The 26847-nt window shown below is 42.2% G+C and overlaps 1 protein-coding gene across 6 annotated transcripts in view; it reads left to right on the top strand.

Moving 5' to 3' along the window:
• The window catches only part of ACSL6 (acyl-CoA synthetase long chain family member 6), a 107073-nt gene that overhangs the window by 63411 nt on the left and 16815 nt on the right, over window positions 1-26847 (top strand). For 5 of the 6 annotated variants that reach the window (XM_074960472.1, XM_074960473.1, XM_074960470.1 and 2 more), the window contains 9 exons: window positions 638-752; window positions 4045-4109; window positions 4905-5006; window positions 5143-5242; window positions 6917-7095; window positions 7476-7508; window positions 12754-12805; window positions 19704-19777; window positions 24022-24099. In XM_074960472.1, the coding sequence (XP_074816573.1) occupies window positions 638-752; window positions 4045-4109; window positions 4905-5006; window positions 5143-5242; window positions 6917-7095; window positions 7476-7508; window positions 12754-12805; window positions 19704-19777; window positions 24022-24099 (798 nt within the window). Of the gene's footprint in view, window positions 1-637; window positions 753-4044; window positions 4110-4904; window positions 5007-5142; window positions 5243-6916; window positions 7096-7475; window positions 7509-12753; window positions 12806-19703; window positions 19778-24021; window positions 24100-24156; window positions 24235-26847 lie in introns of all 6 variants that reach the window. The other variant, XM_074960471.1, reaches the window with a different exon arrangement.

The raw sequence follows: 26847 nt of genomic DNA, 5'->3' as shown, positions 1-26847 counted from the left end.
GCTGGTGCAAGTGCATTAGTATCTCTGGGCAAACACAAAAACCCAGTAGTCTAACTAGTCAGTAGGCTTGGGGCTCAGTTGTTGTTTTCCTTGGTTTTTACTTAAAGAACTGCATTTATGAGTGAAGAATAAATGTGCTTACAAAGTGAATCACATAGGCTGTGTTTTGTGTTTCATTTTATAAAGCCCTTATGGCTTGGCTTGGCTTTTTTATTTTTACAGAAACAGAACAGCGGGGATTTTTTTGGTGGGTTAAGGAAAATCATAACAAACCCGCCTGTCTGACTTTTATACAGTTTTAGACAAAAGCAAATATTTATGTCAAGGCTAACACCGGAATATAATTCAATATGTTTCCCCACAAAAAATATTAGAGCACTTGTAATTTGGAGGCTAATCCATCATGCAGGTTATAATATAAGCTTAAGGCAGGTTCATGATTAAGTTCTCTCTGCCTCTAGGTTTATGATGCCAGCTTGCCTGATCCTGCAATTTATACTCAGGCTGTCATGGCTTAAGTACTGCACTGTGGGACCAGGTTCCAAAGATGGTTGTGCTGGGTTTGTTTGGTTTTTTTAGTCTCTCTCTTTCCAAAGGTTCTGATCTGATCATTATATGTTGTTTTTGGTTTCCATAGGGCTGGGAAGGAGCTCGGCGGTCCATGATAGGTGACAGCCGAGAATTATTATCTAACTACTATGATGATGTAAGGACAATGTATGAAGTATTTAGAAGGGGATTTAACATATCTGGTAAGTGATGAGGATATGTAAATATCATTGTATTGACTAAAACCCCACTGGGCTTCGATGCTGCTATTTCAGCGCTGGTCAGAGCGTAGAATTGGGTCTGATGTCCTTGGAGAAAACAGCTGTACAGATTGGGGCTGAATCCCACTCCCAGTGAAGTCAATAAGAGGTCTGCTGTTGACCAAGATTGCGCCTTGCTGGCTAGGGAAACAACTGGTCCAAAAAAATGTGGGCCTGTAGGAGTTTTGAGTGAAGAAGTGAAGCAAATTCAGGCCACAATCAGCTTCTTAACTGCAGAAACCAGCATACAGCCATGGAAGAGCTTCACAGGCTACAGCAAGCATGGAAGCCATGGAATTTTTACTGAAGTGGGGTGTGTGGGTGAAACTCAAAAGTGGCAAAATGGCCGAGGCCCCTAAATCCCATTGGCTTTCATAAACACTTCAATCCCTTTGGCACTTTAGAAGATGTTATCCTCTGGCCATCATTTTTAATCTCGGGTGCCTAAGTTCAGATTTAAGCACCTGAATAAGTAGTTTGGCTTCCAGAGCTGCTGAGCACCTGCAACTCTCCTGGCAATGATCGTGGAGTTCCACATGCAGAGGGCTTGCATCTGACCCTGCTTGGGTAAATGGCAGAAATTTTGCAAGGTTCCATCTGCATAGCTTAGCAAATGAACTACACCCCTTCCACTACTGATCTTCCTCAGTTGACCTACATCTGACACACTTAACTATAAAAAGTGCTGTTTTAATTGTCTAGGGATAAAACAGTGGCTACAGGGAACAGAAAGCAGAAATGATATATTTATCTTGCAGTAATTAAACTAAAGGGAGCAAGCAATAAATCTCTCTCTGGCCTAGGTTGACACTAATTTTGTAGCTTGAAATGTCCTCAAGAAAGCATCATGTTAGTGCTATTAAAAATTACAGTTGACACAAACCCTGCCAACGGGTGGTTTAGATGGATAGAATTATTAAGCATTTTTTGTCTGCATTCCTTTATTTGAACTGTGATTTTGGAATGGCACGACTGGTCCAGTGGATAGGGCACTAGGAGCCAGGAGCAGGGGAGTGACTGAGTAGCTCCAAGATTATGACTCTTAAAGGATGCCTTTGTCACCCTTCTAAGTATCAGCTTTTCCTATCGGAGCCTTGCAAGAGCACAAAAGGAGTGGGGAGGAGGAAAGTACCTGAAAAGGTTTTGACCTTTTATTAATGAGGACTTTCCAAACACAGGTCCTGATAAGATGGGTTTTTTGAGTCAGAGAGCTCTTGAACTGGAAGCTGTGAATTTCAGAATTCTAATGCCAGAGTCCTAACGCAGCCTGAATTCTTAAATTCTGTTTCCCCATCTTTATATAAATAAACTGGTCTTGACACCTTTTTGTTCTTTATTACTGCACCTGAAGTTTAAGGTGAAAAATCTTAAAAATGTAACTACATGAATAATGTTTGAACTGATAAGCTGAGGAGAAGAGGAACAGGAACAGGGGTGAAAGAGAGGGAGGCGAAGAGGATGTAATGTATGGACTAAGTGAAAGGAATGCATGCTAGTACAGGTTCTAGTCAGAGCCCTGTGATCTGCACAGTGGAATTTGCCTCAGAGTCTGTCTCATGTTGCAGAATTGGGCATTGGAATCTAAGCACTAATGTCAAGAAAAAAGGTTTCTAGCTTTCATGGTTATGGGGGGGGGGAACCTTCCAAACTTGAACCAAGTATAAACCAGCATAGTGATGCCTACCTGAGTCTGCAGACAGCCTGAAACAATAGCTTTGAGAGGTGTGTGATCTTGCCCTCATCTCTGTGAGATGTTAACTTTGAAACCTAATGATGACAGTTTAAATGGCAACATTGGTAACTGATCATTTAGCAGGAACACCCGGTAAATGAGTCCCACAGTCCTCAATTGCCTCCTACACCTTCCCAGATGCCAAAAGCTCCCACTATGTCTTTCCCAGCTGCCAAACCTCTCAGCCTTGACAGCTTTTACAAAGCAGTTATGGGTTTTCAATACAAAATTTTGCAGTACATTGAAAATTATATGTACAGGCAGAGTAAATTTAATTACATTCAGCATAAAATTAAATTACACCTGGAATACTGTATCGGTTCTACATTAAATGCAGTAAAACCCTCCATATTTAACATGTATTTGAAGCTTTCTGAGCATTTCCTGTCTGGTACCCTGAAGTGTGTCATTATTTATTATTATTTGTATTTCCATAGCCCCTAGGACCCCTAGTTATGGACCAGGACCCTTTGTGCTAGGTACTGTGCAAACAGAACAAAAAGACCTGCCCCAAAAAGCTCACAATCTGAGTATCGCAAAAAGAAAAGGAGTACTTGTGGCACCTTAGAGACTAACCAATTTATTTGAGCATAAGCTTTCGTGAGCTACAACTCACTTCATCAGATGCATACTGTGGAAACTGCAGAAGATCATCTGATGAAGTGAGCTGTAGCTCACGAAAGCTTATGCTCAAATAAATTGGTTAGTCTCTAAGGTGCCACAAGTACTCCTTTTCTTTTTGCGAATACAGACTAACACGGCTGTTACTCTGAAATCTGAGTATCTAGGCTCCTGGCCACCGATTTAATGGGGCCCTTGCTGTGATCCTTTTTGGACTTGCACAAAACACATGAGCTTTGTTCTCAAATGGTTGGTGTTTTAATGTCACCAGAACCCTCAACAGAATAACTGCTGTATATGATGCAGTTTGTTCTTCGGTGATGAGGCACATGTAAGTACCTCAGTGGACTGGTGGGTTATGTGTGGTGAGGTATGGGAAGAAAGGCAATTTAACATTCCAAGTATTGCTGTCCCCTTTTCCACAGTGAGACACTTATGTTCTCCACTCCTCCCCCAGAGAAGTGCATTTTTATTAGGAATAATTTTGATTTCCTAGAGCTTCAATGAAAGGGCAGTCAGACCTGTGGGAGGTGACATTTAGGATGAAAGCCATTGTCAGATAATGATGTTCACACTGTCTTAAGGAAAAGCTGGTTTAACAGGGCACTGGGCCTGTTCAGTGTCACCACCACCTCTGCAATTTTGAATGAAGGCTCAAAATGGTCCATAACCCAGTGCACCATTATACAGGGCTGTCTTCCTTTTTAATCTGGCAGCACTCTGTGTGAACTCTGCCTCAGAGAAACATGGATTGACCTTGATAATAACAATGGGTGTAACTTTTAGAGCAACCTCCTACTGTTAAGGTGCTCAGGGTCCTAGAATTCATTAGCACTTGGCTCTAAGACCCCCATAATTTTGTAATCTGTTTATTTTGTTTAGAGAATGGCCCCTGTCTAGGATTCAGAAAGCCCAAGCAGCCTTACCAATGGTTGTCGTATAAAGAGGTGAGGTTATCATGAATCTTTCTTTCACCAAGAATTCTTATCCTTTCTGTCTAAACGTAGATGTTTTTAAAAGAAACCTCTAGTGCTATCCTGGAGAGCGGGGGGGATCATGTATTATTTTACCACTTTCAATTACCTGCTTGTTTTCATTTGAGTCAGGATCCTCCCAGATGCTGCACACCTTCCGGCAGCTGCTATAAGCGCTCTTCACTTCCATTGAGCTGTCTCAGCACTTAACAGGATTGGGAGCTTAGTGTTGACTAGTAATAGTATTGATTTACAGAGCATCTTTCGCAAGCCAAAGCTTTGGAGAATTACAAACCCTGGGTTGTATCCTGATGGCTTCACTCATGGAAGTAGTTCCACTGACTTCAGTGGGCATACTCGTGTGTAAGGTGTACAGATTTGATCAAATGTGATTACTTTGCCTCACTCACCACTGTTATGCAGCCACTTCTGGGTGGGGCAGCCATGTAATAGCACTCAAAGTATTATGCACACTGAAATAAATAAACTACTGATTAGCTCTAAGACCAGAAATAAAGAGCATCAAAACAATTTCACGTGATGGGGGAGTTTTAAGTATGCAGAATTTAATTGCTCAAGTTGGAATTTAGCCAGGGCTCTAGGGTGAATGCCAAAAGTGTCATGAGTTCCTTAATGGTTACAGGAGACCAGAGTCTGTTTTATGTGTTATCCAACAAACTAATATTAGAGCCCACCACTGTAGATTAGGTTTCATTTGTGTCTGCTGCTTACATTCCTCTCTCTTATCCATTTTTCTCCCACTTTTAGGTCTTTGAAAGAGCAGAAGCTTTAGGATCAGGGTTACTCCAACAGGGATGTAAACAATCAACAAGTCACTTTATTGGGATCTTTGCACAAAATCGTCCAGAGGTGAGATGTTGCTGTAACCTCATGCAGTATTAACAATATTCTTGAGTTTTGATCTCACTTTAAATTTTAATCTCATTAAGTGTTTTAATCACTCCTCATCCCTTACCCCTTTTCTCTTTGTAACATCTCCTTCCAGTGGATCATTTCTGAGCTGGGTTGTTATACCTATTCTATGGTGGTGGTCCCCCTGTATGACACATTAGGCCATGGAGCCATTCGTTACATTATCAACACAGGTAAAAACAGACATGCATAAATATCATTGAGGTTTTCAGAAAATCATTTTTGTTATGCAGAATGACTGATTTCTCTTCTGCTTTCCTAAAGGCAGATGCTTTGTCTCAGTGAATTGTTTTGGCTGGAAGTGACCTGAGCTGGGTTATATAGTATATCTCTATGTATCATGGCAGGATCGGCTTTATTATTCTGAAATTATCCCTAATGGATAAACTTTGTATATTTGCAGCCATGCATCGTCTTGCAGCTTGTTCTATTGCTGAACCGAGTGTAGTGTTTATAAGTTTTCCCTTATACATTTTCTCTGTAACACCATTAGCCCATTACTACTTATTTTGTTCCAGTGACAAGTGCTAACAATTAATGTATCATTTAGTAACCTCACTTTATGCATGTATTTTATTTTGAACATTATGGGTCTTGAGCCTTAACATTGCACCTGTCTTACTGGGATTTCTGCCTGGCAGGATAAATTCTATTATGTAATAGACTTCCCAAAAAAATGAGACTCTCTCTCCCTACAAATAGAATTTTAAAGTTCTAGGGTCCCAATCCTGCAAAGCACTTAAGCACATGCTTAACTTTAAGCATCGGAGCCAATGGGACAACTCACAAGCTTAAAGTTAAGCCCCTTCTTCAAACTTTGCAAGATCAGGGCTCAGGACCGTAAGAGCAAAATCTAAAGACTTCGTCTTGTGCCCAGAAACTGAGCACAAGGCTGTACAATTGTTTTGCAGGGACTGGTCTGAGCCGTAATAATGCAAAAGCAGGGCAGATTTTTAGTGGCATCTAACTTTATAACTCATATGAAAATGAGACTCCTGAATACACACTGCTTTCTCAGAAGGAAGGTTCTTGTTCTATAATCACTTTCCTCAAGACTCCTGGACACTCGGTTGATGTATATTTTTAAAGAATGGGCCAGATCCTCTGCGGATGCAAACTGTCAATTTACAATTAATCGCGGACACAACTTGAGGATGTATTTCTTTCTTTTTTTAAATGTCCTTTCTCTTTTTATGCCCTTTCTTTCCACTGCATCTTACATGTTGCACAGATGGCCAATTCCAATTGAGGACAGTGAGAGCTTTTTTTATTGACTTCAGTGGGACCAGGGTTTGGCCCAGTGTGCATTTCAACTTGGCTCAAGGAGAGCTTGGCTGTTATTTCTGTGGCTGCAGGATAGCTCAGGCTCATAACAGCAACCAGACACTGACAAGATCATTCCAGTGAGAAGAATTATCTCAGTGCTACTGTCTGTTCCTTTTATCATTTTGGCTTTGAGTTTCTAACAACCACTTCATACCATTCAGGGTTGGGGTTTTTTTTGGGGGGGGGTGGGGGTAGGGGGGGTTCAGTTTTAATATTTTTAATTGAATCCTAAAATAATTGTAGCTGTCGGTTTGATGCACTTTGTACTACAAACAAATATTTGCCTTACCACTCATTCAGTTTCAGATACAGTCATGTGCTCTGTTCAGTGTTGATTTATGGTGACTAGGGTTAAATACTAAAATGTACTTGTTTCCTAAGAGAAAATATATATTATATTCCAAGCTCTCACGGTATAAATATAAGATGACTGTCAAAGACTGATTAGCAGAGATTACTGTGAAGATGCAGCTAGTGTTAAATTTAAGTAAAAAAAAAATTATTTTGTTTTTGTTTTTTAGCTGATATTTCCACAGTAATCTGTGACAAACCAGAAAAAGCCAGAATCCTCCTGGATCATGTGGAGAAAAGAGAAATGCCAAGCTTAAAGTCTATTATTCTGATGGACCCTTTTGAGAAGGACCTAAAGGAAAGAGGGCAAAGATGTGGTGTTCAGGTCCAATCCATGCAGGAAGTAGAGGTGAAGTTCCTATCCCTCTTGTTTAATGTTAGACTCAGAAATAATCAGCTCAGATATTATTTGATGAAATTCAGGAGATGGATGTTCAGTTAAAGCAAGAAGCTGCTTCTCATGGATAAAGTTACATTATTATTAGGCACACATTGATCAGCTACTTTTTCTCTTTTATGCTGGATTCTTCTGTTTTATGTATTTTTCTCAGAGGTTTTACTGCAACTAAACTTTGTTCTAAACCGGATCCTGTAGAGATGTCAGGGCAGGATTTTCCTGCTCTTCTTTCTCCCTTCTGTCTCCAGCTTCCTTGGTCATTTGCAGTTTATTAACAAGCACGTTAATCTGCATATGTTAGAATGGAAATGATTTTGTTAATATTCTTTCAGGCTTGTGGCCGTGAGAGTCGGCGTGTCCCTGTGGTGAGTCCAATCATTCTTTTCTCCAACCTTTAATCGCGTGTAGTTACTTTAAACAAATTTCACAAATGAAAGAGAGAATAATTTGCCAGAGTGGGCACACCAACCCTGCCCTGTGTTTGCGTGTTCATTAAATGTAGTGTCTGGTATATTTCTCAGTAGGAGGTGACTGACAATGAAGGATCCTAAAGATGCTCCATTATCTTCTACTAATGGTCTGAGTAGTGGATCTCATTTGCTGAAATGTATGTTATTTGCTTCATAAATTATATCCCCTGAATCCTTAATTAGAACTTCAGGACATAAACCCAAGGAAGCAATAATAGAGGATGAGACTCTACAGTGTTCTTTAAAGAGCTTTGTGAATGCTAGGTGTGAGAATAAGTAGGACAAATTAAACGAACCATCTTCAAAAAACTGCTAAACAAAATTCCTGACTTTAGAATAGATTTCAGACTACATGAATTTAATAGTGTCATTTATGAAAGGCAAATGAGCTAGAAGTCAACAATAAGACAGTATAAAAACAACGTAATAATAATTAATGGCTCCAGTTAAGACATCTCGATTGCCAGTCAGAAACAAACAGGAAACATCTCAGACTAGATTCCTATAGGTTCATCTGGGTCCACATACAAACCCAATCCCTAACCCTAGTTTGAGAGCTCCATCCGTCCCCAATCCTAATCCTTGTTCACATCTGCTAACTGGTCCCATCCTTAACTCTTGCCCCAGCCTGCTAACAAGCCTGAATCCTAACTCAAACCCTAATCAGAATATGGACCCACCTACTATCCCAGGGGTCAGCAACCTTCAGCACATGGTCCATCAAAGTAATCCGCTGGCAGGCCGTGAGACATTTTGTTTGCGTTGACCGTCTGCAGGCATGGCCCCCCGCAACTTCCAGTGGCTGCAGTTCGCCGTTCCCAGCCAATGGGAGCTGCAGGAAGCGGTGGCCAGCACGTCCCTGTGGCCTGCAGCTTCCTGCAGCTCTCGTTGGCCGGGAATGGTGAACTGCGGCCACTGGGAGCTGCAGGGGGCCGTGCCTGTGGACGGTCAACGTAAACAAAATATCTGGCAGCCTGCCAGTGGATTACTGATGGGCAGCATGCTGAAGGTTGCTGACCCCTGTATTATCCCAACAATAACACTAGACAAAGCTCTCCAGCCTGCCCTCTATCCTAACCTAACTGATGCCTGTCAACTGGCATGAACTCGTAACCTTCACCTGCAGTGTGATCCTACGCCATGAACCTCAGGACACTGACCCACCTCAATCTTCTGTCTCACTTTTGCCCACCAAATAGCTCCAGACATAAGGTTGGGGCTAGTAGGGAGTCATGGGTTATGGTAAACATAAAGGGGTGAGCCAGGAGAGTGAGTTTGTATGTGTGTCTGTGTGTGTGGGGGGGGGGGGGGGAAGAGTGAGAAAACCTTGATTTGTGCTGGAAATGGCCTTCCTTGATGATCACTTGATGATCACTTTAGATAAGCTGTTAGCAGCAGGACAGTGGGGTGGGAGGAAGTTTTGTTTCATGGTCTCTGTGTGTATATAATGTCTTCTGCAGTTTCCACGATATGCTATGCATCCGATGAAGTGAGCTGTAGCTCACGAAAGCTCATGCTCAAATAAACTGGTTAGTCTCTAAGGTGCCACAAGTACTCCTTTTCTTTTTTCTTTTTACGAATACAGACTAACACGGCTGTTACTCTGAAACCTGGAATTAAATGTGGGTTAATGTTAGGGGAGAGATGGCTTTTTTATTGCAAATCTCATATGTGGTGATTTTAATAAAGCCTCAGATCCTGGAGTCATGTTATTTCATAAGAATCTCCATTTTCCTTTTTGGGGGGGAAGTAAATTTTAGCCTGATTGAGAGAAAAGCTTGAAAACATGTCCTGAGTGAATCCTAATGGTTTAAACCCCAGCCGCAAATAAAAACCACACTCTTTTTAAAATTATAATCCCAGGATTTTTAGCCCAATCTCAAGATTTTTGGAGCCTGATTTTACACAAATGAGGTTCAAATGCTGGCCTGGGCTGGATATGTGGGCACAGATGAAGGTTCTAGTCAGAACCAGCACGTGGACCCAGACGACAATTAGGAGTAGGGCAGCAACAGGGCTCTGAGTAGGACTGGGCGTGATGGGAATGGGAGGGCAGGCTATGATAATAGTAAAGGCCTGCGGGGAGGCCCAGGCTAGGGCTGGGGCTGCCAGGGGGCCCTGGACTAAAGTTAGGCAGCACAGTCTAACTATCCAAGGACAGTCTCTTGTGATGTACTCAGCTTGCTATCCAGTGCTCCTGCCCTTGCTACCACGGCTATGTTGCTATCTTTAGTGAGCTACCTTGATCAAAGCTTGTTTGTGGCTAGTAGTATGGTTGAATATTATGGTTGGGCCTTCTTGCTTTTCCTAGGCAGGGCTAGTGATGGTGTGTGCTAATGGCTTCTGACCAGAGTTAGGCTTGAGGCTGGTTGACATTCTGTTTTTACAGTTTGTGCCTTTGGGCCATCCTGGCTTTTGATGGTTATAGGTGCTGAGGTTGAGACATTTGGTGTTGGTTTAGCTGGCCAGTTCTGGCTATGATAGGGTTCAGATGTGTTGGCCAGAAAAATCTACCTTTGGGTCTGAGGCTGGCTTGTTAGCTTTGATTAGGTAGGGTGCATCCCAGTTGGCTAGTTTGGAATAAGTTTAGCATTGGGGCTGGGTGACTGCCTCAGGCTAAGTTTGTGGCTGGAAATGAATATTCTAGGTTCATTTTTAAAAAGCATTTTCTCTTTGGAAAAACCTTTTGTGAGGGAAAAAATTTCAAGTGGCTCTACTGTTGACTTCACTGGGTTTGGATTGGGCCCTAAGCACCTTTCACTAGAGAAGAGACTATTTATGAGGTGTGCACAATGCAATCCAATGGTTTCCTGTTAGCACTGCCCCTTTCATTCTTCCACCTTTTTAGAGCTGGACTTGGATTGGTCAATCTGTCATGTTCGTTTACTACATTCTAAAGCAAAGAACAGAATTACAGATGGGGCTGGTATTAGTTTTGTGGAGTTTAAGGGTCCATACCTTCAATCCTTACTCAGGCAAAACTCCTAGTGGTCATTAACTCAGAAGTCATTAACTCAGCCCTGAAGTCATTAACTCAGCCTTTGTGGTTTGCATATGGACATCTCTAAATCTTGCAATAATAAAAGACAAGTTACTGTTATCTGAGAGTTGCTTCCTCTCTCTATTTCAGTGGAGACTTGTGATGTATTTGAGGATAAGGGATAACTTTCATTCTTTTATGAGAGTGGCCCTTTACAGCAGAGTCTAGTGGTCAAAACTCACAGCCCTTTATTAGTTGTATCCCCGAATCCTTTTATCTTCCTGTTTCTCTTCCTACTGTATTTGGTTCTTGTATGATTTCTGAGCACTCAGTCCTACAAATCAGACTAAGAGCTAGTACTCTGATGTAATCTCTAGTAGCAGAACTCCCTTTTATTCACCTCCTGTCCTTGTTTCCAAGACAATCTCCCCACAAGGAAAACATGTCCTGACTGCACTGAAACCCCCTGTTTCCCTGACACTACCATTTAAAGTGCTCAGCATACTGTCATTAGCCATACTAGGAATCAAAGGGCTTTGTTTGTACTACAGCGAGGGGTGTTCTCACAGAGTAAAAATGGGACAGGTCCTGCAAACACTTACACATGTACATTTGTTTTAGAGGTCTACCTATTGAACTTCCTACACTGTAAGACTGGACCCTAAAACATCAGTTGCAGAATTACAGAAGAATAGGATTCATGTGCCGACACAAGTCACCTTCATGGTCTTGGTGACACTGTGTCTAATTTTACACTCCACAGCACGTCAACTCACAGTAAATGTTCCTTAGGAAACAAAACAATAACCAGAAAAGACAAATCACAATGGGTGGCCACAGCACAGTCATGAGTTATCTTCTGATCAAGTGGAAGATGACGTGCGTCATCCCTGCAGAGCCAGCTATGTGTAGCCGGATTCAATTCTAATATTAAGTATAATATTTAAATGGTAATTAGCAAAGTTTACCCGATGCGTATGAGTGGATCCCTCCACTACCGCCACCTTTGGAGACTTCTTGGGGTTTCTGTAACTGAAAAATGCACCACGGCAGCACCAGTCAAGAGCATTTTGAAAGCTGTTGAATTAGGTATGGTTTTACTAAGAATGACTGTGGTACTGCTGGGTGCACTCACAGCCAATTATGCAAAAGAGGCCTGTAATTCTGGGTGTGTTACTTTTTGGTGGCCCAACTTGACACACACAGGGCTTGATCTTCATAGCTGCTGAACACTCACCGATCTTATTGACTTCAATTGCAGATAGCAGCACTCAGCAGTGAAAGTTATGCCCAACATGTCTCAAACTGGGCTTCCAAAAACTAAGGCCCCCAAACATTTAAACATATTAACTACATTGTCAGATTAAGGCTGGATGCATGGTAGACAGAAACCTGACTTCCAAATACTTTACAGGTAAAAATGCTGAGTTTAATTTCCTACAGTCTTATTATTTGTTACTTGCATGTATTTGGTGCTTGTGGCTATTTGTGCAAATGCTGGTACCTTCCAAAAATGTCCTTAATTTTTAGAATGAATGAGCATTCAGCCAGAAATTAGAACAATATTTGTTGTTGTTCTTAATAAAAAGTTTATCATCCAGTTAGGGACCAGAAAAAATGCCATGTGACTTAGAGAACCCAACGCATGACATGAATAACAAATAGAAGATAGCTGTTTTCAAACTCATCATCTATATATTATTCATCCCAACTGTGAGACACTCATGAATAACAAACACAGATGAAGAAGATCAGGATCTGTTAGCAAATGATGTCCTAATCCCCAAAGGGGCCAAATGCTTAAATATTATTTTTAACAAGGAGTTCAAACAGCTGTCATGCAGAAGCTTGAGGACTGTGGTTTTCTTTCATTAGGGAATATAGCATATTATAAGTAGGCAAGAATCTTGCATGATGGACTCGTCACACTAAAGCACACTCCTTTAACGCACTTAAACCTAGGGGAAAAGAAGGAAACTAGACCAAATGGATAAATGTACCAGAGGAAGAATTACATTATGTGTGTTTGAAAACTCCAGGAAAAAATCAAAAGGACAGGGTTGAGATATTATTGGCTCAATAAAGAAGTGAGCACAAAGGCTAATGATGATGCTGACCTGTGACTCTATAAAATTTTCCTTTTTCTTTGTGTATTTCTAGCCTCCTCGACCAGAAGATCTGTCAATTGTCTGTTTTACTAGTGGCACTACAGGTAACAGAACAGACATTTTAATCGAAATACATGACATTAGACTACCAAACTCACTCTGAATACAGCTCACCATGTATAAACACAATCTCGCTCTGGCATCTATAGAACAATGGTATTTGTTTTATGTCTATTAAGTGTGTGTGTGTGTGTGTGTGTGTGTGTGTGTGTTACATCCAAATATATATAAAGTTATAATCAAATAAAAAACTTAGACTACACTGGTATAAAAATGCAGAAAAATTATTTTTTGTAACTCCTTAAATAATATATTTTGGCAATATGATTTTCCAAGTGTATGAAAATGTACTCTGTGTGTATCTGTTGGATTTTTTTAAAAATTTCTCTCTGCAGATGTAAAAAAAAAAGAGCATAACTGATACTTATTCCCAGTATCCACCATGACATAAAAGCATAACACTTCAAAATAGAAAGGCAAAAATAGAAACCTAGAGCTAATCCTCTTCCAAGAGTTCTTCAAGCACCAATCCGAATTCATATTGCAGCATGCAGCAGTTATCTGTGGATTAGGAACACATTCCAGAAATGCACTTTAGTCCTGAAATACTGATTAAAATACCACTCTTTTGTCCACATCTGTCATAGAATCATAGAATATTAGGGTTGGAAGGGACCTCAGGAGCTCATCTAGTCCAACCCCCTGCTCAAAGCAGGACCAATCCTCAACTAAACCATCCCAGCGAGGGCTTTGTCAAGCCTGACCTTAAAAACTCTAAGGAAGGAGATTCTACCACCTCCCTAGGTAACCCATTCCAGTGCTTCACCACCCTCCTAGTGAAAACGTTTTTCCTAATATCCAACCTAAACCTCCCCCACTGCAACTTGAGACCATTACTCCTTGTTCTGTCATCTGCTACCATTGAGAACAGCCTAGATCCATCCTCTTTGAAATCCCCTTTCAGGTAGTTGAAAGCAGCTATCAAATCCCCCCTCATTCTTTTCTTCTGCAGACTAAACAATCCCAGTTCCCTCAGCCTCTCCTCATAAGTCATGTGCTCCAACCCCCTAATCATTTTTGTTGCCCTCCGCTGGACTCTTTCCAATTTTTTCACATCCTTCTTGTTGTGTGGGGCCCCAAACTGGACACAGTAGTCCAGATGAGGCCTCACCAATGCCGAATAGAGGGGAATGATCACGTCCCTCAATCGGCTGGCAATGCCCCGACTTATACAGCCCAAAATACCATTAGCCTTCTTGGCAACAAGGGCACACTGTTGACTCATATCCAGCTTCTCGTCCACTGAAACCCCTAGGTCCTTTTCTGCAGAACTGCTGCCTAGCCACTCGGTCCCTAGTCCGTAGCAGTGCATGGGATTCTTCCGTCCTAAGTGCAGGACTCTGCCCTCGTCCTTGTTGAACCTCATCAGATTTCTTTTGGCCCAATCTTCTAATTTGTCTAGGTCCCTCTGTATCCTATCCCTACCCTCCAGCATATCCAGTTTAGTGTCATCTGCAAACTTGCTGAGGGTGCAATCCACACCATCCTCCAGATCATTAATGAAGATATTGAACAAACTGGCCCCAGGATTGACCCTCGGGGCACTCCACTTGATACCGGCTGCCAACTAGACATGGAGCCATTGATCACTATCCGTTGAGCCTGATGATCTAGCCGGCTTTCTATCCATCATCCAGCCCATACTTCTTTAACTGTCTGTTCTTGGGGTTGTCTATCACTCTGTACTACCCACTTGTGTCCTCAAAATGGCTTCCTTTGTGGTAGCCAAGCAAGAGTCAACAACTGAAACTGAACGGCCTTGTTCTGAGTTACCTTCCAAGAACAGAATTGTCTATTGCTTGATAAGCACAGAATGTAGGCAGCACAAGAGTCTAGGCTGTGACCTGCCATCTACTGGGGAGAATGTGTATTGCAGAATAGGTAAGTGTGTTTATCAATTCCAAATACAGTATTTAAGGCTGCAAGTCTATTAAAAGCATTTTTTCCTCTGCATCATATATGTTTTACTGTGGGAAGTTATACCTGAAGTGTTCTACGTTGCAGAGAATGCAAACCAATGAACGAAGGGAGGTTTTTTTGTTCCATTAAGAACTTTATAATGAGTGTCCTTTATAAAGTAAAGAGTGACCATGGTACGGAATAAATGCCTCACGGTGGTGTACATTCTAAATATTGGACAAACCACGGCAAAGCCACTATAACTGTCAGGTATTTGCTTTTAGTTTAATGGCATCCACCGTACATATATGAGTCCCAGAGGCTAGCCTGACAGACTAGTGGTAAAATGACACACTACGATGGTAGGCAATCAGAACACAGCAATCACAGAGCCTTTGCTGTGTTCTGGGCTGAGAATGTTGTGGACGCAGTCTGCTCAGCCAATGCATGGGGGATGAAATCACTTCACTTCTCAGCCGCGAGCCCCTGGGCAACTCAGGTTCTGCACTCACATTCTGTGCACAGAGCTGTGTCCAGAACTCCTTTTCCAGACACTAAACACATCCTCTAGGAGTTGGGACAGCAACTGAAGGAAGAACTGTAGGATCCTCCATGCTCAGAGAGGATGTTTATAAGTAAACTCAGGAGTGGATTTTAATTTTTGTATATGATTCATAGGATCAGACATACAAAATGCCTTCACAGAAGGAAGAGAGAGGTTGACTCTGAGATGTTTGGACTCACCTTCATTTTTTTTTTTCCTGATTTGTCAACGCAACTCCTAACTGCGCATGAGGCAATGGTTGTTGCTAAGAGTGGAAATGTACATGAAACATTTTTATGCAACTCTGTATGCTGACTGCTCTGAAAAAACACCCTTCAGTTTTTCAAGTACAGACCAGTGACTAATCTTCCAAGGAAACCTATCTCCAGCAGAGCCAATTGGATGTTGATGAAGGCTTTCCATGGTTCAGCAGAATTCACCAGTAACTCATGGATCCTAACTTGGTATAAGCAGTTGGGTGACCAGACAGCAAGTGTGAAAAATCGGGAGAGGGGGTGGGGGGTAATAGGAGCCTATATAAGAAAAAGTCCCAGAAATCGGGACTGTCCCTATAAAATCAGGACATCTGGGCACCCTAATAAGCCGCCATTTACAGGCTCAGAAATGACACTGGATGAGAAGTGTCATATGAGAAGTGGCAGACAAGCTCCTCACTGAAGTGACACCTGAAGACTGTCATATTCTGGTTATTGATTAACTGCCTGGAATCACTTACCATTGTTGATACTCCTCAGTCGTGCATCTGTGTCCATGTGCTGTGCTATCTTGAGGATATTTTGTGCTGTCATCTCTGTGAAGCAAATTCAAGTAGAGGATACTTTAATGATGAGTATTGGTTGATCATAGGATGACTATGAGCCGCCAATGTGATATGGTTGTGAAAAAAGCTAATGCAGTCTTGGGATGCATGAGGAGAGGTATTTCCAGGAGGGATAAGGAGGTTTTAGTACCGTTATACAAGGCACTGGTGAGACCTCACCTGGAATACTGTGTGCAGTTCTCGTCTCCCATGTTTAAGAAGGATGAATTCAAACTGGAACAGGTACAGAGAAGGGCTACTAGGATGATCCGAGGAATGGAAAACTTGTCTTATGAAAGGAGACTCAAGGAGCTTGGCTTGTTTAGCCTAACTAAAAGGAGGTTGAGGGGAGATATGATTGCTCCCTATAAATATATCAGAGGGATAAATACCAGAGAGGGAGAGGAGTTATTTAAGCTCAGTACCAATGTGGACACAAGAACAAATGGATATAAACTGGCCACCAGGAAATTTAGACTAGAAATTAGACGAAGGTTTCTAACCATCAGAGGAGTGAAGTTTTGGAACAGCCTTCCAAGGGAAGCAGCGGGGGCAAAAGATCTATCTGGCTTTAAGATTAAACTCGATAAGTTTATGGAGATGGTATGATGGGATAACATGGTTTTGGTAATTAAATATTCATGGTAAATAGGCCCAATGGCCTGTGATGGGATATTAGATGGGGTGGGATCTGAGTTACCCAGGAAAGAATTTTCTGTAGTATCTGGCTGATGAATCTTGCCCATATGCTCAGAGTTTAGCTGATCGCCATATTTGGGGTCGGGAAGGAATTTTCCTCCAGGGCAGATTGGAAGAGGCCCTGGAGGTTTTTCGCCTTCCTCTGGGGCACAGGTCACTTGCTGGAGGATTCTCTGCTCCTTGAAGTCTTTAAACCATGATTTGAGGACTTCAATAGCACAGACATAGGTGAGAGGTTTTTTGCAGGAGTGGTGGGTGAAATTCTGTGGCCTGCATTGTGCAGGAGGTCAGACTAGATTATCATAATGGTCCCTTCTGACCTAAATATCTATGAATCTATGAATGATTTAAAAATAAAGGGAGGAAAAGCTATATCACTAATATGCTGTTGTTCCATCCAGGATGAGTTCTGGGAAAGGACTTGTAGCAAAGTGAACTCTGTTTGCCTGGACATTCTGTCAAATAGTCCCAGGCTTCTGGTGATTAAGGTTATGAAAACTGGTGCTCTTCTCTGATATGTTTAGTGTCACAAATACTCTGGGACACTGAATTCAGCTGTTATTCACACAGAAAAAGGGGGAGGAAGGAAGGGATATATTTTCCGAATTTCCTATTTGCAATGGTGATGATGATGGTTTGAGCAAACCGAGCAGATGTTCTGGATTATCTGAATATGCAACGAAAATCTTCACAGACCGAATAAGTGAATTCAAGTTTTGAAAGAAACTAAGAATCCATCTCATTTCCCAGGATGTCTGAAGATTTCTCGCTGGGTACTGAAAGAAAAACACTTAATTGATATATATATAATCTAGGATGCATTTCAGCGAGGTAATCAAACTAAGGAAGAGTATCTAATAATTGTTTTGAAGAAAAATTCACGGGGGCAGGTTTCTCTTGCTGGTCTGAACGAGAAATGGATGAGTGGACTGGTGCATTCACAAGTTTCTCCTGAAGTCAACTCTGTGGAAGTACAGCTACCCTCTGAATTGTACAGGCTGATTTGAGAAAAATTTTTTTGGCAAGACACACAATGTAAGACGAGCAGTTTCTTGGTCTCCTATGCACATCTACTTTTTAGCTTGGCTCATAGAATTCTCTTTCTGTCTGGATTCCCATGCCTGTGAGGCTGCCTTTTCCCCCACCCATGAATATATTCGTACTTTATAAGAAAACCTGCCTTATCAAGCAAGCATCTGACAGTCTGTGTGTAGCACTGAAACTTGCTGGTGGCAGAACGGTTAGCTCTCTCCCTGACTATGGGTTATGAAACAGAATGGCATGCATGTACGTTACACCAAAATAGTACAACATTTTAGAACTCTTTCTATGTGATATAGTAACTTTGCCAATTTTTTGGTAAAAATTTTTTGGTTTTAAAGATGGGATTAAAGTGCTTGGAACACTGTTTAAAGACATGTTCTAAAATACTCTACATGTTATAAATGTCCAGTTCATTCCAATAAATATGTTCAGTGGCAAATGTTTGTGTTCAGGGTTCACGTAATTCGTCTGAATGTTGGGTGAATTTGGTGTTCATGCAATGAAGGGAGAACGAAGAGAACACGCATTGTGCAGTCTTGCCCATGAAGCTCTAACTGAGCTCAACACCCCTGCTGTTCCTGGGCAGTAACTGCTGATAGTGCTGACCTGTGCAGGGTCTTTGTGATCTGAAGAAGTATCCACAGAGGGAGTGGCATGGTACCTGCAAAGTTTGTGAACTGAAGAGGAATTGAAGCCCAGTCCCTAAAAGATAGCCTGATACATTAACCTCCAAGCCACTGAGACCCCTTCTAAATGCCAGGGGCATGATTCATTTATCCAGGGAGCAAATTCTGCCTGGACGTGTAGTTTGGGCAGGCCCATTTACTTCAGTGGGATTCAACAGGGCATGGTTTGATTCATCATGCACCTGTTATATGACAAACAGCTCCATCTACTTTTCGTTAAAGAATGAAGGCTTCTTTGAGGGCCAGTTCCACCCAGCCCATCCCAGGAAGTACAATACAGTGGCTCAGTCTGATTTTAAAACTAATCTACTTACCATTTATGGAGGGGAAATAGGGCCCACTTCTGACAATTGTACTCACACTGAGTAGCAACTTACTCTGTGACTAGTCCCCTTTAAGAGTGATGAAGAGGGTTGGTGCTGAGGCAAAGGAAGATATGTCAAGTCCTAGTCACTAGCACTTCAAGGTTGGGAGTCCCTTTACTCCTCCTGACCATGGTCCTGAGAATGGATCAATGCTAGGTGTTTTCTATTATTTACATGCTCAGAAGTATTTAATGTTCTGTGCTGACTGTGTTCTATTTGCCTAGGGGTAAGAAGTGCTGCAGTTTTATCAGTGGCCCTGTGGCGCTGTGTGTTACCCAGTAATCTCCACACTTTGGTGTATTGAGAGGTGTGAACATCAGAAACGTTATTCAAGTGGCCATGAAGAAGCCAAAACTCAGACTAGAGAAGACAGTGGTGCTAATGTCTGTGAACTGCCAAAGAAACCTTCAAGTTAAGAGCTCATTCTTAGCCAAAATCTCGGTGACTGGTCTCTGTGTCAAATGGTATCTTGAGCAGCTGCAAACAGAGAAGAAAACCTTCAGTTAAAACATGCTATGCTCATTTTACAGTAATACTTTATAAAAAGTTGCATATCATTCTTAAATCCTCTGATTCAATGGCTGATTCACACTATCTGGCCCAGAGAATGGGCAATAAAATCATGTTATTGGTCTTCTGTGTGTTTATATTGAAACACTTCAAGCTTCTTTGTATATTTTATTGCATAGAAACAACTCATTTGTGAAAATTGCTATTTTAGAATTCAGGAAGGGACACTGAAAAGAATTTTAACATCTCCAGGTCTTAGAAGCCTTTGAAAATTTCCTACAGGGTCTTTTATTAATGCTGTTTTTTTCTTTTCAGGGAACCCCAAAGGTGCTATGCTGACTCACAGGAATATGATTGCTGATTTGGCAGGCTTTCTGAAAGTGACAGAGGTGAATACCTTGATCTAGAGAGTGTTACCGCATCCTTTGACCTTTTTGAGTTTGAATTTTTGGGTTATTTCAGATCTATCGAAGATGTGGAAATATGCTCAAGGAGATAAGTGAAATCTCACTCTTGGGGCCCAAGTCATTGAAATGGGAGCAAGGTTAAGCCCTTAGTGGTGAATGACAGTAGATTTTCCCCCTCAACTACAGCACATGCATTTGGGGCCTGCTCCTGCGAGATGCTGACTGCTTTTAGGGAGCACCCTCAACTCTCATTAAGTCAATGAGTTGATCTTGCAGTACTGGGCCCCTGGTCAAGGCCAAAGAACCCAGTAAAATTGTGACTTGGTGCTTAGAACTTAAAAAATGACGACAGGCTTCCCAGGGATGCCCATACAATAAACCAACCCCTAGAGAAAATTAATTTCCCACATGTTCATTATTTGTTTGCTAACCATCGTTCTGCACACAATGTATATAACGTATATGATAACCTATGCAACATATTTTAAATATTACAAAAATCGTTTTATTTATATTAAAACACAGCTTGTTACATCCTGTATTTTGAGTAGGATATATGTGACACTGTGTAACATAATTTTAAAAAAATAGAAAACTGGCCAGTTTTTATATGGTGAAGTACATTTAAAACATGCATTTGGAGACCATACTTCCCGTATGGGAAACAGCATTGCTGAAGCACAAATCAATCATGTTAATAGACTGCTAATACTTAAGTGGTGGAAAGAATCTACTGGTACACCGTAAAAGGACCATTGGCTGAACTATTACAGTTAAAGAAACAATGTACTGATAACATACCCACCTGTTTCCTGGCTTGAATCTGTAAAGGTTCCCTGGTGTAAGTCCCAATCCTGCAAATACTCATGCATGTGATGAGAGTAATCCCACTGAACTTGTTTAAATATCTGCAGGATTGGGGCCTCATTAATGATCACCATAAAGTGTCAATGGGACCGTTGACTGGAGTAAGAACTAAGAGCTTGACCCTGCAAGATACTGAGCACCCTCAAGTTCAAGGGAGTTTGAGGCTATTCTGAATTTTGCAGAATCAAGCCCCAAAAGCCTGATCCAATGTCCATTGCAGGAAATAGGATTTTTTCCATTGATTTCAAAGGGTATTGGTTCAAGACCTAAGGCTGCCATTAATAGGGTTGCTAACTTTCTAACTGCACAAAACTGAACTCCCTTGCTCTGCCCCTACCTTGCCCATTCTCTGAGGCCCCACCCCCACTTACTCCATCCCCGCCCTGTCGCTCGCTGTCCCGCACCCTCACTCTCTCGCTCATTTTTACCAGGCTGGGACAGGGGGTTGCAGTGCAGGGGAGGGTGAGGGCTCCGGGGGGGGGGCTAGAAATGAGGGGTTCAGGGTATGGGAGGGGGCTCAGGGCTGGGTCAGGGGATTGGGTGCATGCTCAGGGGTGTGGCCAGAGAGGAGGGGTTTGGGGTGCAGGAGATGGGTTTTGGGCTGGGGGGGGTGGAGCCAAGGAGTTTGAAGTGTGGGAAGGGGCTCCAGGCTTAGGTAGGAGGTTGGGGTGTGGGAGGGGGTACTGGCTATGGGCTGGGGGTGCAGGTTCTGCGGTGGGGCCAGAAACCAGGAGTTCAAGGTGCGGGAGGGGCTGTGGGCTTCTGGAGGGAGTTTGGGTATGGGAGGGCGCTCAGGGCTGGGGCAGTTGTGTGGGAAGGGGTGTGGCTCCAGGAGGGAGTTTGGGTGTGGGAGGGGGCTTAGGGCTGGGGAAGGGGAGGGGATGCGGTGTGCAGGCTCCGGGAGGGAGAGTGTGTGCAGGAGGGAGCTTAGGGGTGGAGGCTGGGGCAGGGGATTGGGTGCGGGCTCTGGGGTAGGGCCAGGGATGAGGGGTTTGGGGTGCAGGAGGGGGCTCGGGGCTGGGGGTTGAGCCAAGGGGTTCAGCGTGTGGGAGGGAGCTCCAGGCTGGAGCAGGGGGTTGGAATGCAGGAGGGGGTGCAGGTTCCAGGCAATGCTTAGTTTCGGGGGCTCCATGGAAGCGGTGACATGTTCCTTGGCTCCTAGGGTTAGGCGCGGCTCTGTGCGGTGAGTGCTGCCTTCGCGTGCAGGCACTGCCCCCCGCAGCTCCCATTGGCTGCGTTTTAAAAATGAACTGACTTTTTTTCTTTTTTTTTTTTCCTAAAAAGTGTTTGTCAAATGCCAAGGAAAGGCACTTCCACAGCAGCCAAGTGTTTACCCTAGAACAAGCCTGACCATATTTGCCAAATATAAAATAAAATACTGTCATTGTTGGTTTTGGGGAGAAAAAACAAAGATTTTCATTTTTTGAAAAATATTGCATCAAAGGCACAAAATATTTCCTTTTTAGCAAAACTGGAAAAATATGACTTTTTTTCTTCAGTGATGAGACTGGTTTTTCGCAGCTGTACTTTTGGATAAGGAGACCAGTTTGAAGAGACACTTGCGGGTAGACTAGCAGATCTCAGTACCTTAGTTTCCTGTACACAAGAGAATATTCAGGCTGCCATATAAAAGAACAGGTGAAAAAAAGACCCTGAAAACACTAAATTCTTATTACACCTGACCTCAGGCGGTGACAGGAAAACCTGCCCCAAAGAGAGTCAATCTCAATATTCCTTTCCATGGGAAAGCAACTAAGGCGCTTCTATTACACGCCATTATTTTGCACCTTGGGTTGACAGATACAGCAGAGTAATGGGAGTGCAAAGTGGATGTGAAATGATACCACGGTGATTGAGCAAGGTTTTAAACCCCCTTTGCCCTGTGTACAAGGTGCAGCATAATGGATAATCAAGCCATCAGTTTCTGTAATCGCTGTAATATGGCTATCCCTACACCTTGGGGAACTGTTTTATGTAGAGAAGTTTCTTTTTTGTTTTTTAGCTTTCCTTCTGTTGTATGGAATATGTGAGGCTAAGGGCCTTTGTTAAATTCCAGTCCAATAAGACACAATACGAAATCTTAGCAAACCAAACAGTTTTTTTTCTTTTTATAATTTATTCAGCCTCTTTCTTCCCCCACATCTGTCTCTGGGGCACCGATAACGTAGATGCTTAAAATAGGAAGAAACACTAACCAAAAAGAATTAATTTTTGCAGCTCAGTAATCCAACATATTATTCTGACTAAAATCAATAATTAACCTCTGCAGAAAATCTGGCATCTTTCAATCTAACGGCCTGAATCTGCACTTGGATCTGCACAAGTGGCCCTTGTGCCTCTGCAGAGCTCCACTAACTTCAGGGGGGATGCACATGGGCTAAAGGGGCCGTCTGTTTGAATCCAGTTGCAGGATCAGGGTTGTAATTAGGAGGAAAGAACCCATCTCTGTACAGGATTAAACTTTTGATATAAATTTTCTGCTTAATAAGCCCAAATCTTCAAACCTAGACATCATGGCTAGGAGCCAGATTGTCAGCTGTGTTAAGCTCACTCCACACTGGCAGAGTGGCACAAAACAACTTTAAAGCTACCCTAATGGGACATCTTGAAGATCCCACCAAGATGGAGGAATGCTGGCCTAGTGTAAAGCTGGGGTGGCCAGCTTTATGCAATCCTCCTGCTAACCCTTGGTTCAGGGGCATGTAAGGGTCGGATGGATGAAGAAAAAGGTATTCCAGAAGCAAAAGAAAGTTAGAGATAGAACAGAATGTATTCCACCAATCCCCAACCAGCAGAGCAGCCCTGGGGCACCATTCAAACTTACTTCGGGGGCCATTTTGGCCCCTGGCAGTTCCAGTATTGACAGAGCTCTTCCCTACCTCAGCTGCACTGAGCCTGAGGGGAAGTGTGAATGTGTACTCCGTGCAGCTGAGCACTGTGCCGTAATAGTTAAATTCTGAATCTGGGCACTTGAAATGCCAGACACCCATTTTGAGGCAAATGCCAATTTGAGTGTGCAAATCTTTATTTGATCACCTCACTTTAAAAGCCTATGTAGGAAAATATGTTCCTCGGTGTCAGCAACTGTCTGCAGTATGAGCTTGATAAATACACTCTTGCAGTGGGGAGAGTTCTCCATTGCTCTCTATGTACATCCTTGCACTCTTTACTACTCCTGCTAACTTAGCTTCATTGATGATGTGGCCTAACGCTTCGCTTCGAATGCTGCTCTCTCTCTCTCGATAATCTTTACCCTTTTGCTCCTCTGGTGCCTTTTTCTTTTTATTATTTTATGACTCTCTTGTTGTCTTCCTGTCAGTGTTTCTTTCCTTTCTGTCTCCCATGCCCTTCACCTGCAGAAAGTGATCTTTCCGAGACAGGACGATGTGCTCATCTCCTTCCTGCCTCTGGCTCACATGTTTGAAAGAGTTATACAGGTAAGAAACCTGTCTGAACTAACTAGGCCTTGTGGGGCTCCTTGTGTTTTCTTCCAGAGTCAGTGGGCTCCTTCTTGTGAGGATATATACATTTCCTATTTGCCTTTAGCACACATATTTGAGGAAATGGTACAGGTAAGGTCATGGGGTCAGTGGAAGTCCTCTGTTTCCACACTAAAGAATAACGAAATAAAATTGTAAACATGGCAAATACTCCACAATATACTGGAGAGCTCAAACAGATTGTACTCCAAAAATGTCATGGGTGCAGATTCTGATCTCATTTGCACAGGTAAATCTGGGGCAACTCTAATGAGTCTCTGGAGTGTAACTGAGATTAGAAAATGGCACGTGCAGAAATAATTATGTTTTGGAGGCAAAAGATATCTATTATTTTGGGAGGGCAGCTTTTCAAAGTATTATAGAACCAGCAATCATGGTGGTTAAAATAATATTGCACGTATTCTTTATCAACTCCGCTCTTTTCTTATGGTGTCAATAAATCAGATTTGCAGAAACTGAAAAGCAGGAAAAAACCCCACAGTGGTGACACATGCAGTCTTCCTGGCAGATCAGTGTATAATGCACAATAAGTGGAAGCCATCGTCTCTTGGAAATAATGACAAGTAGAAGTACTGACTCATGCCAGCCCATATAAGTGACTTCACTTTCTTTCCAAATAAGGCAGATGATAGCTGCCGGTCTGAAAATCCATGAACTAGAGATTGGCCAGAACTGTGACGTTTGGATCTGGATTCAGTTCTGACTCAAATTTCCCAAAATGTAGCGGGGGCTCAGATTCTGTGGTCAGATTTGGACTAACGCCATGTTTTTTGGATCAGAATCTGAACCCAAGCTTTCCCAAAGTTTTTTGTTTTTTTGGGTGGGATTTTAGATTTGGAGTTCTGCTTTGGGCCTAACTCTAATAACAGCTAGACCAGACTTAAATTACTGTTTGCCATGTTAAGAAACCTGCAGGCTCCTGGGATTACTCTTTAAACCTCCGTATCTCGACTACTTACTTTTTTTAAGTGCTCCCTGTGCATATACAGTGATTATTTTTTCCATATGGATCTTTAATTAGTTAGCCAGGAACCTGCTGCACATGTGAAGTACAGTATGTGGATATGACAGGGTGATATTTCTTAAACCCACAAGCTTCTATTGATTAAATTCCTATGGTTTTATAGTCAGTACCTGGAGAGTAAGTATTAACCATGTTGTTGTAGCTGTGCTGGTCTCAGGATATTAGAGAGAGAAGGTGGGTGAGGTAATACCTTTGATTGAACCAACTTCTCTTGATGAGAGACAAGCTTATGCAGAGCTCTTAAATGTGGTATAGCTGCATAAATCCCATTAACTCAGTAGGAGTTATATGGCTATTCCCTCATGGCTTTGGAAATGTAAGATTTAAGATGGGGGAGGATTTTCACAGGCACATAAGAGAGTTTAGATGGTCAACTCCCAATGACTTCCAATGGGAGTTGAGTGCCTATTCCTTACTGTCCTTTGTGTCCTGAAAATTTCCCCTCCATGCCAACAAAAATCCAGCAATTTCAGAGATAAATAAAACTGGTCACTCACTGATACCTAAATACTGCAGGGCTCTGATATTAGATACTGCGTTTTTTTCAAAGCCTAAAATGTACAGGGGGAGTTAAGAATTAACTCTCTATACTTGACTCAGAATATCCTTGATTGCTAGCCAGTAATTTCATTTTAAATATGCTCTAAGGTTTTTTACAAAGGAATGCTTCTTTTCACCAAAATAAGAGTGTGCAAATAATTGTGTATATGGTATGTGACACAGACTGGGAGCTCTTATTATTTTTACCTCTTTTCTCACTACCTGAAACTCCCTTTTTCCCCCCTGAGGCCCTCATGACTCCACACTGCACCCAGACAAGGAATCTTTTGTAGGCCAGAAGACTCAGAACTGACTTAATGCTTGCATCCCAGGGCTGAGTAGATACCTTCACAGTGCTCTCAGCCTCCGCAACAGTGGAATGCATGCCCATGTGCTGGGAATCACACTTGGATCTCCCATTTGCCATTGGGTTAACAACAGGTACATCCTCTCCTCAAAGGAAATGCATATTGGGTTATAGGATATTCTAACAGCTGCATGAAGATAGTCTCAGAAGACATAAAAAGACATGAAGGAACCTCTGTTAACCACAAAAGGGCTAGCATAGAGATTTCATGAGGAATTATACATGAAAGACTAAATGTTTTCCTAGTCCCCAGAATCAAAGGTGAGTCTAAAGAAAATAATGTCCAACAGAACATGGAATCACAGGCTGGTCAACCTAACATTCACCTCAATCTTGCCAGAATCCAGTAGAACCCCACAGCCATACAAAGAGCTGTCTGTGAAGTATGCTCCACTGAAAGACAGTTTGTCCCCAGTCTGATGCAGTGGTCCTGGAGTGATCATGTAAGAGAACTGTGCAATCTGATTACATGACAACCTAGTAAAGAGATTTAATTGTGGAGTCAGAAAAGTTGCATAATGAGTCATATGGTAAAAATAAAAAAGCAGAAATTGGGAACTTAGGGTGGGAATTTCAAAAGTGGCTTAAAAGCTCAAGCCCCATTGAGTTCAGTGGGACTTTGGGTTCCTAGGTTATTCAGGTGCTTTTGAAAATCGCACCTTTCAGCTTTGATTCCTTTTTCTCCCACAAATTGTGCTAAATTTTGTTTTCTAAACAGGAATGCTAAGTAAAGAATCTATGATCAAGGTCCATA

Source organism: Natator depressus, chromosome 8, assembly GCF_965152275.1.
Source record: "Natator depressus isolate rNatDep1 chromosome 8, rNatDep2.hap1, whole genome shotgun sequence".
Classification (NCBI taxonomy): domain Eukaryota; kingdom Metazoa; phylum Chordata; order Testudines; family Cheloniidae; genus Natator; species Natator depressus.
This window is presented reverse-complemented; position numbering and strand designations above follow the sequence as displayed.